This window comes from Sparus aurata, chromosome 1, assembly GCF_900880675.1.
Source record: "Sparus aurata chromosome 1, fSpaAur1.1, whole genome shotgun sequence".
In the NCBI taxonomy this organism is placed as follows: domain Eukaryota; kingdom Metazoa; phylum Chordata; class Actinopteri; order Spariformes; family Sparidae; genus Sparus; species Sparus aurata.
In genome coordinates, this window is record NC_044187.1 from 7533471 (window position 1) to 7547307 (window position 13837).

At 44.0% G+C, this 13837-nt stretch overlaps 1 protein-coding gene across 2 annotated transcripts in view; it reads right to left on the reverse strand.

Annotated features, from left to right (window-relative positions):
• The window catches only part of cacna1ib (calcium voltage-gated channel subunit alpha1 Ib), a 232969-nt gene that overhangs the window by 108638 nt on the left and 110494 nt on the right, over positions 1-13837 (reverse strand). For both annotated transcript variants that reach the window (XM_030431025.1, XM_030431017.1), the window contains exons 5-6: positions 12309-12406; positions 885-1044 (exon numbers count right to left, since the gene is read on the reverse strand). In XM_030431025.1, coding sequence (XP_030286885.1) covers positions 885-1044; positions 12309-12406 — 258 coding nt within the window. The remainder of the gene's footprint in view (positions 1-884; positions 1045-12308; positions 12407-13837) is intronic.

The window sequence follows — 13837 nt, forward strand, 5'->3', positions numbered from 1 at the left end:
CTGATCCACACTGAGGTGGAAACTCGCTGTGATGCTTATGGGAGCAATTTAACTATCCCAGGGTCAGTTAACGAGGTCAAACGTACCGTACACGCCGATATCAACCAGCCTAAAATATCGCTTACAAGTTGTGTTCGCTGACATTTCTTTGTCTCCCCTCAGACTGCTTTCTTTCTTTCTCGTTCCCGTCTTTGTTTCCCCTTTTTATTTTTGCCAAACTTTTCTTGCATCTACGCTTTAAAAAGTATTAGTGATGTGACAGAGTGGAGCAGAGGTTGTGTCTGGGGGTTGGCAGGGTTAGTGGGGAGGCGGGAGAACAAAAAAAAAAGGAGAGAGCCGGTTCTTAATTAAGTGGCAGAATAGGCTCCGGGATAATGATATTTGCTTTGTGCAAATTTTGGTTTTGCAATAAGCCTCATTATATTAACACTGGAGACAGAGAGACCAAGAGACAGAGAGACAGAGAGACAGAGAGAGAGAGAGAGAGAGAGAGAGGCTTCATCTCCCACAATGGTGATATCAGTCGATTATGTAATGAATCTTCTGGGAGGGCAGGTAATGAGAGGAGAGGTGACAGACGCATGTGGACACACACATGTCCGCTGACGCAAAAAGCTCATGTTGTGGCCACAGTGTGTTCTAACAAACACACACACACACACACACACTTTCTCATCGGCTACAACTCGCATCATTCACACACAGCGTGCTGGAGACGATGGTGTGCAGATATCGCGCCCACTCAGACAGGCGGGTAAAGTTTTCGAGCCGACAGACCGACACAGCGCAGATCCTCGAGCGTCACATTGTCTCACGCGGTCTTGTTCACACGCTGACACACACACACACACACACACACACATACAGAGCCGGCGGTGACTCACAGTGTGAAGTTCTCCTCCGGGTAGCAGCGGTTCCTCAGCAGCCCGGCCCACAGCTGCACGCCGATGATGCCGAAGATGAAGAAGACGAAGAAGCAGAGGAGGAGGACGTTGCCCAGCATGGGCAGAGTGTCCAGCAGCAGGTTCACCAGGATACGCATGCCTGAAGAGACAAACAGAGCAAACATTTACATCGGGACGCATGTGACATTACCCTCTGCACGACACACCTAATCCCAGTTCTTCTCCTAAACTGAATGTGACCCAGCTTGAAGCTTAAATTGGGACATTTTTCTTCTTGTTTCAGAAATCAGTCCTGCAGGATCCATCAACTTCATCCAAATCCAACTTTCCTGGACGAGAGTTGCACAAAACATATACTGAACACCACTGTAATGCTGTTTTGGGCCTGAACTCACGAGGATGCAATGGTGACCAGTATGAGTATTAAGAGCAAGTGGACTGAAGGACATTTGGCTAAACTTGCTCCTAATACTCTCTTCATCATTGCATCCTCATGAGTTCAGGCCTAAAACAGCATTCATGGTGGTGTTCATTATATTTCAAGTTCAAACAGTCACCAAAGTCACAATATAGGAATAATTGGCCAACGTCTGACAACAATTGGGGGACAACAGCCAATGTTTTGGGGCTTCAGGAGCCAGACATCGGATATCGGCAGAAGTTTATTTGATATAAATGTTAGGGTGAGCGATTATCCTCTTGTCTTGCCATTGCTTGTAGCAAAACATCTTCAACAACGGACACCTTTGGTTGATTTGTTCTTTTGAGACGTGCACATTGCGATGCTTGCGGGGTTTGTGTCGGATCTTTACCAACATCTATGGCTTGGAGATTTTGAAAATCACAGAAAAAAATGGGACCAATGAAAACAACGTTATATTGGTCCCATTAGTCATTCTCCAGTAGATTTTGGGATGATAGTGTGCAAAAAGTCGCACTTGCGTCCTCCAAATTCAGGCCAGCGAATGCCACTTTTTCTTTCCTCTTCATTCCAAGAAGCTGTTGTAACGGTGCAGTCCTGACGCACAATGCATCACACCTTTAGTCTTTGACAGAAGCAGGCTGAACAGAGACACAGCCAGTCTACACTCACATCAGCTGACCAGTCATCATTCATCTTTGGACAAAGATTTTGCGGATATTTTCTGAAAATGGCACATCGATTATCGTGCGTAAAGAGCCAACAAGTAAAAGTCAGTCAAGCATCAAAACTGTTGAGTATGTATTAAATTCTAACTTCTAAAGACACTTACTATTTGTAGAAATACACAAACACATTTTAAAAAATTCAAAACTTTCCCACCGACTATACCTCCTTCTCTCTCTCTCTCTCTCTCTCTTTCACACCGACACGTCGTCGCTCATCCCTCCCACTCCACCGCTCGTGCAGAAATTAACATACGATGCGTTTCCATATAAGCCGTCCTATTCTCATAATTAGCTAATCAATTCCTAATCTCCACACTAATTGTGATCCCACGGCCCATTACTCTGGCTCTGATCTGTGTGAGGAGACTAAACCGGGGGTTAAACGATATCTGTAAAATGGATCGTGGATTGGTGCAGCAGTTTAGCTGACTAATCAACAGTAAGTGGGCAGGCGGACCTCGGACCTTCTCCCTGGGGTGCTGCCAAACGACATAATGGTTTAAGATGCTTCAGTCTGATGGAGCAGAAGACGAGGAAGCTGGAAAGCCACGAACGGCCTTTCAGGAGACCTGGATACTTGAGCGAAGAACAGTATCTATGTTTCAAAAGTGAAACATCCTGTGAAAAATCAAGGTCATATTTTGTATTCTGTCTGAACTATAAATAATCCATATTCTACCGACGGACACAACTTTCTAGTTTCATCTCCTCGCAGGAAATATTCTTCAGCACAGCAGCAGGCGGCTAATCCGGACTGTAAAATACACATTTCTCATGAGAGTTAAATCCCCCCACAACGGGACAGAGATTTCCGCTTTTAGGGGGGAAAAAATGACAAAACAAATGTCTTTCGTCTCTCATCCTTTAAGAATAAACACAGGCAGACAACGACACGACCTCTGGGCGTTGGGTTAGTTTGGATTTTGGATGTAAACACGGAGAGATCCGCAGCCATGAAACTCCTCCGACCTCAAACAGTCGGCTCTCACCGCCAGTCAGGCAAAAAGGTGCTGAGACGAGCATTTAAACGTTGATTCATTTCTAATAATGGTCTTGTTTTTTGATTCTTTAATTGGCTTAAACACAAATCACATTAGCTGGTCTGAATCCAGATGAACTGCCCTGAACTTTACTGGAACTGAAGTCTCGGCGCCGGCAGTGCCGGCGTCCTTCATTAAGCCTGACAGAACCTGATTTCCTTTGAGAAAGTTGAAACAGACGTCTCTTTTTACTTTCACACTGATTAAGTCTGTTTGAAGTCGGCAGCAGCTCACAGTGCTGCAATATCACCCGTAACACCCTGATGTGGAAATATTAACAATTAATCAACGTCATTAATAGTAAAGTTTGTACATTATGTTTTGAAAAACAACGAAGTAAAATAAAAAAAATAAAAAACGTTAAAAATGTTAAAAGCAACAGAAAAAGTAGGAATAAAACAGCAGATGTGAGGAAACAGTGAAACAGCTTTCTCAGAAGTTTGAGATGTGATTAAAAGATGAAAAGTTCCAAAATTGTATAATTGGAAATAAAAACAAAGTCACTTTACTGGAATAATTATTTGCCGGGCTTTCTGATCGCGGGATATTACCAAGTGTTGACAAAATAAAACGACCAATGATTGTTTTATAAAAAAAAGCAACTTCAGTCTTCTGAATCATTTACAGCAGAGCTGCAGACGGAGGGAGGACGACGCGAGGAGCAACGGAAAAAGTAATGAGGGAAGTGGAAATGAGATTAGCGGCGAGAATAAACACAATATAAATGAAAAGAGGGAGGAGGCGAGGAGAGGGAGAGCGTGCTGATGACCGTTACCTTGGCTGCTAATAATCCTTTCCCAGGGGGGGCTTGTGGGTAATGTAGTAAACAGGCCCAGTCCTTTAAGCTGAGGCCAGTGGGAACCCGGCCTGGATAATTGCCATTAGCGTCCCATTAACCGACTCTTCTGTTCACTTCACACGTCCTCCGCTGAGTGTGCCTACAAGTACGTAGCATGCGAGTGTTTGTGGCTTTGCATAGGCCGTGCATCCGCCACCTGTAAAGTGTGTGTTCATACTGCTGCTGAGTGAAGCGCTCCATGACCGCGTTTGTGTCGCTCTCCCGCAGCATGGAGATTGAATTACCCCTGAGATGAGCTCTGTGGTAAATTGTCTTTAATAGAATTGCTGAAGTGAATTGCTTCTTTATTCATTCGACAAATAAAGCGGGGTGAAATAACGGGCTCTTGGCAGCGGGTGCTGGCGCGGTGCACGGGTGCATTTGTTATAAATTGACCCCTTTTTTGTTCCTCTGGTCACCACGGCTGGACATTTGCAAAAATAACTTGACATTTGTCGGTCACGTTCATGATCGTCATGTTAATATTTGATGAAGTCTGAACGAGCCGCTCGACGGCAGTTCAAATAAGCTGCGTCCCCTCTAAGATTGATTCTATCAAGAGACAAACGCTAATGTTGGAGGTTTATATATATTCTTTCTTGACCTGTTCAGGGAACCCACAGCACGTTTAAGGGTCAAGTTTATATAGTTGATAAGATAAAGGCCATCTTCTCAGAGGACACAGTGTCCTTCTACGATCTGATACGGCCATGTTGTTCCTGGAACGCCATAATTAAGTTGCAAAGCTATGACATCACGACAGCGTGATTGGTCGGTTGCAGTGACAGTCCTGGAGCGGCATCAATTATGATTTTCTAGGAAGGAACAACACCAACGTTGAGATATCAGACAGTCCTCACAGCGGAAAAAAAATAATAATAATCACGTTTAGCTTCTTCAGTTTCAGGGTCCTTGAAACACTGATGCTGCCTCACTATCATGCTGTAATGGCTGCCAACTGGGACCTTCACGTTACTTTCTATACTTAAAGGGATATTCCGGTGTAAGTTTAATCCATGGTCTAACACACCGTGAAACTGTGTTAGACTCCCTCTCGAGAGATCAAGTTAGCAGACCGCTAATTTACGGAGTTTTATCAACCTCAGAAACGACCGCACGACATCAATACACTGCAGTAAATGGATCCAAATATAAACCGCCACCAAAAAGCCACAAATAATGCTCAGAACAGCACCAAACTTCAGCAACAGTACAAATAGGGTCTCAGCACATAGTCCGGGGCATCTAACCTCCGCTAGCTTAGCTGGATTTCTACTGAAAAGCTGACTAAATTTACCGCTCTTCTGCAGCAGCTTCCTGTTGACGGGAAGTCCCGACGAGTCGATTACCGAGTGCAGTAGAGTTCCGCGGCTCATGGATGAAAATGTATGATTATGACTCCATGGAAAAGCAATCAAAGTTCATATGTGTCTTACCTGCCAGTTTATAACAGTTATTATCGAGAGTGGACAGGGAAAAGAACGGAATTGAGCATTTCTAACCGCACTCGGTAATCGTCGCGTCGGAAGCTGATGGAGGAGAGTTGAAATCTGTTTTTAGCTTCACAATAGAAATCCAGCTAAGCTAGCGGAGGTTAGATGCCCCGGACTATGTGCTGAGACCCTATTTGTACTGTTGCTGAAGTTTGGTGCTGTTCTGAGTATTATTTGTGGCTTTTTGGTGGCGGTTTACATTTGGATCCATTTACTGCAGTGTATTGTTGTCGTGCGGTCGTTTCTGAGGTTGATAAAATGTAAATTAGCGGTCTGCTAACTTGATCTCTCGAGAGGGAGTCTAACACAGTTTCTCAGTGTGTTAGACCATGGATTAAACTTACACCGGAGTATCCCTTTAATCTCTACAATTTGTGGGGTCACGGGGGTCTCCCAGCTGTCAGCGTGCACCCTCTGAATAGCGTGGGTTACACATAGAGACACACAAGTGTTCACACCGACTGTAGGAGCCAATTAAGAGTGACCAATGAACCTCCGGACTTCAGGAAGAAGCCTCAGTGCCTGGACACGCAGACACAGCGAAAACATGCATATCCTGCACAGAACAGGAAGCAGCCTCACGTCTCCAGCGTGAAAGACGACCACGACGTGTGCTTATTCCACCACTGCGACCTCCACACCTGTACTTCTTGCCTGGCTTAATAACAGGCTCACAGCTCTTCCACAACTTACACCAAACATCATGAGCCAGCTGGGAGAGCCCCTCATGGCTAAACAAGGAACCTATCCACTGGTACCAACCTAAGATTATGTTCTCTGTAAGCATTCATTTAACTCCAGGGTCTCAAACAGGAGCTTCAGAGTTGTCTGCATTAATAGCTGGCACATTTGCAACCCAATTACTGTAAATATGTTGCAGGTACAGCAGGTAAATATGTACCATTATGGCTTCGAGCAGCGTGTCTCTGTCCGACTCAAGGTCTGAGGGACGCTGCAGGATCGGGATTTATATATCAACCAGCAGCAGTTCATTAACGCAGGAGAAAAATGTGCCACAGTTGTGTGTTTGTGGGTCTTTGTGTTCGTGTGTGTGTGTGAGAACGAGTGTTGTGATCGTGCTGCCTGTCAATCCGCCCGCGTGATGTCAGGAAACAAAAATAAAAGAGACGAATGCGACGCTCGGATCGCCTCATCTGTTTCTCTGAGATCTACAGTAATCGTCTCCCTTTTTTCCCCCAACTGATCCCCAGCTCTCCCGCTCTCCATCCTCTCGGTCCCGACGCTCATTTCATCTCTATTCATCCGACGACTCCCTCCATCCGTTGCACTTGTCTCCTCGGCTCAATCTATCATCGTAATAGCCTACTCATCTGAGTCCCCCCCCCAACTCCCTCCCCGCATCTCTCCTCTGATCATCCCTCTCTTCCTTTCGTCCATATTTCATGGAGCTGGATAATCCCTTTTTCCCTCCCTCGTTTGTCTCTCTTTGTGTCCCTCTCTTCTCTCCTCTCACCTGCTTCTTCTTTTTCTCTCTTATCCTTCCTTAACCCAAATGCCGTGTCCTCATCGAAATGTTGCTGAATAAATCACAAAGAAAGCATGAATCCGTGCGTGTTCGGTGACTTCCTTCCTTGTATTTGATGTCACAAAGGAGGCTCAGTAATTGGAAAATGCACCTCTACTCATAGAATTGCAAGATTACAGCTGTATCTATGGTTTGGACGCTAATGGCTTAACATTGTTTGTCGTTTCTCCCCATACAGAATGACCCGCTCAATGGCACATTAAGTCCACCTTGCGCGAAAAACATTACCAGCCATTAAGGGATGTAATGATGTAAACACAGACCTCTCTGTTATACAAAACTCACAGAGTTGAACAAGCTGTGTAACGTTAAACACGTTTTTAAAGTCGTGATGTCTCGTGAGCAAAGAGAACCTTTAATGGAGATAAAACAACAAATCGAAAAACGTACACTCAAAAGAAAACTGGGTGAGGGGAAAACGATTCTTAGATGCTTCCTGATTCTCTCTTCAACGATTGTGCTCCAATACAGATAAGACAATGATTGGGAACTTCAAACTCAAAACTCAATATTATGATCTGTGCTGTACAGTTGGTGCTCAACCAATTGGATGGTGAAACACAACATGTAGTCTTGTTTACACTCTAAGCTAGACAACTTTCTGAGTTTGGGTGAGGGTGGGTGAGCATGAGAAAGACATTTCACCTGTTCATCCAAGAGGCTTCTTCAGTTCTAACTAACTGGAGGGGAGTCGCAGGCTTTTAAACTCTGTGTGGGAGTTTCCTTACTGAGTCGTTAAGGACACGTGCGAGCTCTCAGTTTCAGAGTCGTTAGTGCCTTCATGTTCATCCAAGAGGCTTCTTCAGTTCTAACTAACTGGAGGGGAGTCGCAGGCTTTTAAACTCTGTGTGGGAGTTTCCTTACTGAGTCGTTAAGGACACGTGCGAGCTCTCAGTTTCAGAGTCGTTCATGTGGGTTGCTCGGGCTAGGTGAGCACAGGTGTGAATGGTTGTTAAGCTGTCTGGGGAGAGAACTCAGTACTGCATTGTAGGTGGATGATAGCTAACAAAAGGTGCAACACAGGAGGGCCAACTCCTCAGGTCAAGACTGTGCAGTCCACTTATATCTGAAGGAGAAAAATCATTCCTTTGAGGACGACAATGTAAACATGTTAGCCAGAGAAGATAGAATCCATCTGTGTTATACTGGAACGACCGTCTTTGAACAGAAAAGGTGGCCTATAACATAACTTATCACCCGCCTACAATACAGTACTGAGTTCTCTCTCCAGACACCTTAACAACCATTCACACCTGGGCTCACCTAGACCTAGCAACCCACATGAAGGCTGGTTGGGTCAACGACCCCCAAGTGGCCCTAATGACGCTGAAACTCTGAGCTCACAGGTGTCCTTAACGACTCTGTAAGGACACTCCCACGCAGAGTGTAAAAGCCTGAAAACTCCCCTCCAGTTAGTTAGAACTGAAGGAGCCTCTTGGATCAGAGGTGAAACATCTTCAACAAACTAAAAACACATCCAGTTTCCTACGATACAGCACTTAGAAATGGGAAAGAAACATGGGTACTGTTTACAATTTCATCCAGATGAAGCGTTCGGTCCCAGATGACATATAGCATTGCAGTGTGGAAAGTGCATAAATTGATCTGGTGACTGTTTCATAATTGCTTTGTGGCACAGGCCACTGATATTCAGTTTTTTTTAGGCAAACAGCAAATAACTTAAAATTGTTATCCTCATCCACCAGAGAGAAAGTGGATAAAAACCAAGAGAATTCAGTGACAGACGAGAGAGACACAACACGATATCACAGACAGAAATAAATGGGTTTTGTTCTCTCTGCACCTGAATCATCAGAGAGACAACAATTAAGAAAGACAGGATGACAAATATAGTAGGGAGACGGTCGGAGGCATAGAATGGACACCAACACACGTGCAAAGCTGGATGTGATGACAACACAACACAAGTGTCCTTGACTCCGTATAGATCAATGGCCCTCCTGTAGAAACATGTATGTTTAAGAGCTCTCCTTGTGTGAATACTAACAAAACTGTATGTTCTGTATAACGATGAGCCCAACTTAGAAATGTCCCTGCAACCAGCTGAAATCTCTGCTGCCGCTTTCAGAGAAGAAGAAAAAAAGAAAATAAATTGCTGGGACAGTTTATGTTGCAGAATTATGAGCAGTGGGAGGTTTAGCAATTATACTTATAAAGGAAGCGAAAACAACATTAACTTCAAGCACCAGCATATCCGACTTAGAGAGTACTCATAGCTTCTCAAAATGATTGCCTGCTAGGCGCGATTGAGACAAATAAAGCACAAAAGCAGCGAGCAGCGAGCTCTGATTATTCTCATCGAGAAGGACAGAGACTAAGCAGCACTCTCTGAGTCCAAGTGACGGGCTCGCGGCGCCCCGAACACTTCAGCGATGCCTCCGCGTCGCCTCGGTGATGGGTTCGGGTGCTGAGGAGATTTTGTCAAAATTAAAAACAGTTCAGGGTGGATGAAATTACTTTAGCAGTTTTAATATCCCTGTCAATCGGTGTCCTTCAGAGTTGTTTTTCTCTCTCTTGCACAGCATGAAATTACTTGCACAGCTAACCAACACTGAGATGAAATAAACATGAAATGCAGCCTCTCTGTCAGGTCTTTCTTTTTTTTTTTTTGATTACTTCATCTTTGAGCAGGTCACTGTTTGAAATGCACACGACAAAATCAATTTGTTCGCAGGCGCACCTGCACCTGTAGAGCTCCAGGCCGGCTCGCTGAAACAACAGGCACGCGATCAAAATGGTATAATCGCAGCCAAAGACGACCGGGCGTTTGGGCTGCATTTGGTTGGTCAGGATTGTGTCGGCATACACGGTGCCACAGTAACAATGGTGCTGGTGTCATGGGGCCCATTCTCTCCACAATGAATACTGGAATGAAACACAACCGGCACTGCAGCATTTGCTGTGTCGCTGACGTTGCAAGGAGGGATCTGTGAGGAAGGTGAAGCGGCGAACGCCATCAACATATAATACAAGAGTCGTCAAAAAAGACCCAAGGAATGACTGAAAGGCCTCGAAAAAGAATTATGAGAGACTTATTCAGCAGTCTGAAGATGGATTCTTACATAAATATACAAAATCTTCCTGAATTCAGAATTTCATCGACTTCCATTCAGGTCGCTACTGTGAAGAATCAGAACGACAGTATCATAAAAATTAAATTACGTTACGGCTGCCCGATAAATCGAATCTCCATCGTCATCGCGATATGAACATGTGCGATAAACACGTCGCAAAAGACTGCCTGACACGCGATGAATAAGAAAAATCATTTTGTTTACATGCGCCATGCATGCACCTCGAGCATGCCGACATTTAGCCTATCAGACCGAGCCCTGGATACAAGGGCCAATCAGATGAAGCCCCTGCTAGCCTTTAGCTACCCTGACAAAATGAATCGGCATCAGTTTGGTGGCGATTGCCAGGTTATGATGGCTGAGGGAGGAGAGAAGAGAAAATGTGGTCGACGAAGACCTTGTGGTGAAAAGAAACAGCACTTCTATACAGACTTATTTTGGATTCAGGAGACACGACGTGTTACAAACACAGCTACTGTGTAAAACATGCAGAGCAGTTGTTTCAACTTCTCAAGGAAACACAACCAACATCCATCACCACCTGCAATACAACCATAAAGACCTACACCAACAATTCAAAACTAACATTAGCCATCATTAACTGTATAGTTATATAATATGCAAACTTCAATATTTGTTTATTTATCACAAGTTATATCGTCATCGCAGTATTGAACAGTGTTATCGCACATTGCAGATTTTCCTCATATCGTGCAGGCCGTAATTACGTGTAGATGATTCAGATCTGATCTTCTTTTTTCCTCTATACTGCTTATTTGTTTCTTTTAATATTGCATTGTGTTGTTATTACATTAAGTTATATTAAGTTAAGTTAAGATATGTTATGTTCTGTTATGTTAACTTATGTTAAGTTCGTAAAGTTAAGATAAGTTCTGTAATTCTCTCTTCAGGACTTTTTCTGTTTATATTTGTTGTTGTATTAAACTTGCCATGTGAATACACATTTTTTTATTTATGTTATTGATCATCGGTGTTCTTGAGATAGCCATGCATAAGTTATATTTTCAAACATACCTGTCTGCAAATAGTCCTGTCTATTCCTTACCGTTATTTGTTAATCTTTGTCGTCCTTGTTCTTAGCTGATATGTGTGTTGCCATGTACGTACATTGAAAGGCTGTCACAAAATAATCTATACCTTTTTCTTTGAGTGAACAGATGCTGGGCCAATTAAGCTGAACGTGATTATGTCGCGGCTCGGCGTTACTCACTGTGTTGTAAGAAAACAATGTTTTCCAAAAAGATTGCTCTGAGTAAACTCTGCAGTAGATAAAAATCATTGTCTCTCATCAGCTCAGAGCCAGATCTGACTCCCTCCAAATAATAAGTAAAGCTTGTTCTTGTTCCATCTGATCTGAATGAGCGCTCACAGTCGAGGTATTCCTGGCGCGGTGACTCGTGTTCAGCACCTCGGACAGCGACCAAGCTGCCTGGCTCCGCCGGCTCTGGCAGGCAGCTGTCCGTGGTGCTGAATGAGAGCCACGTTACATGAATGAATATCCTTCATCGCCTAATTACTGGGTTTATAATTGTTTTTTTTTTTTTGTTGTTGTTCTTTTTCTAACAACTCAGTTTATACGGGAGACAGTGAAAGTCCTCTTTTAATTTTGTCTCAGAATTGTATTTTAATGTGTTTAATTAGTTTTGTTAACCCAGAAAACCTGCTGCAAAATGCAACAGCTGCTGGTTAAATTGAGATTTTAAGATTTTACAGTGAACATTCAAAGCACTGCGTGGTGTCACATCGCTAACTTGACCCAGTTCATGTTGGTGAGTAGGTGTGACCGGGCCCGTAGAGTCTCTGGATCACATATTTAGAGAATAAGACTTGTTTTAATTCTTAAGGCAGCAGTTTGTGCTTGGTGAAATCCATTTCTTTCTGGGCATACTGCTTGTTTAAATGCACTCTCGCATTCAAATCAAATCAAATCAGTTTATCTTATAAAGTCCCAAAACCACAATCACATTTTCTCTGTGGGCTTTACAGTCTGTACACAGAACGACATCCTCTGTCCTCCTTTAGTGATGGATTTACTGTGTTGTCTGTGGATAATGTCTGTTTTTCAACCTCCTTCTTTTTATTATTGGTTTTGTATTTGCATCATGTTGTTTTAATTGCCTATATATCAACTTATCAGTGCAGTATTTCATTTCATTTGTACAACCACCTTGTAACCTCGTGAACAAAACTGTACAAAGGCCGATGTGGCGTCGTAACTTACTTGGCACCCTGTTAATCGCTTTGAGCGGTCGCAGCACCCTCACTGTTCTGATGGCAGTGAAGTTCATGTTCTGCAGGTCCAGCGAGTATTCCACCATCCTGGAAAACACAAACAAAACATGCAGAAAAACCCATTAACAACACAGACAAGTTAACCCTGCTGAAGGGAATCAAAAGCAAAACCAACGGCAAAAAAAAAAGCCACTATACCCAAAGTGATCAACACTGAGGAGCATTTTCATCTGAACCCACTTGTTGTGTCGATTTAATGGACTCCTCCCTCTGTATTTGTTCAAAATCAGAAACACACACCCTCACACAGTCGGGCTCCCGCTGTGCCGAACCTAATATGTATTAAAGGGATATTCCGGTGTAAGTTTAATCCATGGTCTAAATCACCGTGAAACTGTGTTAGACTCCCTCTCGAGAGATCAAGTTAGCAGACCGCTAATTTACGGAGTTTTATCAACCTCAGAAACGACCGCACGACAACAAGCTTAGCTGGATTTCTATTGTGAAGCTAAAAACAGATTTCAACTCTCCTCCATCAGCTTCCGGGTCGGGGAAGTCCTGATGCGACGATTACCGAGTGCAGTTAGAAATGCTCAATTCCGTTCTTTTCCCTGTCCGCTCTCGATAATAACTGTTATAAACTGGCAGGTAAGACACATATGAACTTTGATTGCTTTTCCATGGAGTCATAATCATACATTTTCATCCATGAGCCGCGGAACTCTACTGCACTCGGTAATCGACTCGTCGGGACTTCCCGTCAACAGGAAGCTGCTGCAGAAGAGTGGTCAATTTAGTCAGCTTTTCAGTAGAAATCCAGCTAAGCTAGCGGAGGTTAGATGCCCCGGACTATGTGCTGAGACCCTATTTGTACTGTTGCTGAAGTTTGGTGCTGTTCTGAGCATTATTTGTGGCTTTTTGGTGGCGGTTTATATTTGGATCCATTTACTGCAGTGTATTGTTGTCGTGCGGCCGTTTCTGAGGTTGATAAAACTCCGTAAATTAGCGGTCTGCTAACTTGATCTCTCGAGAGGGAGTCTAACACAGTTTCACGGTGTGTTAGACCATGGATTAAACTTACACCGGAATATCCCTTTAATGAGCTGGAGTTCATGTACCTAATAAAGCGAGATGTTCGGAGAGACGGGTCAGTGTCAGACTTCGCTTCCATAAATTCGGTGCTTCTCCTTTTTTAAAACGACCACGACCGCTGATCAGTTTTCAGCTATGGACCGATATCAGTGCGTGCAGGTGCAAGTTGCAGAGTGCTGCACTGGAATCTCGTAACCAGATGGAGCAAGATGTCAAAGTACGAGGGGCTCAGCACAGCAGACCTCCTGCGTCCCCGAAGCTGGATATCCCTCTAAGCGCGTGTAGCGAGAGCATCAAAGTGTTTTCACCCGGTCGCAGGTGCGCTCAAGCAGGGGAGGCGTGAGATTAAACCTGCAGCCGCGCGAGATGAAAGCTGAGCCTTGTGAGGGAGCGCCGATCGGAGGTGGAGAGAGTAAACAGGCTTGA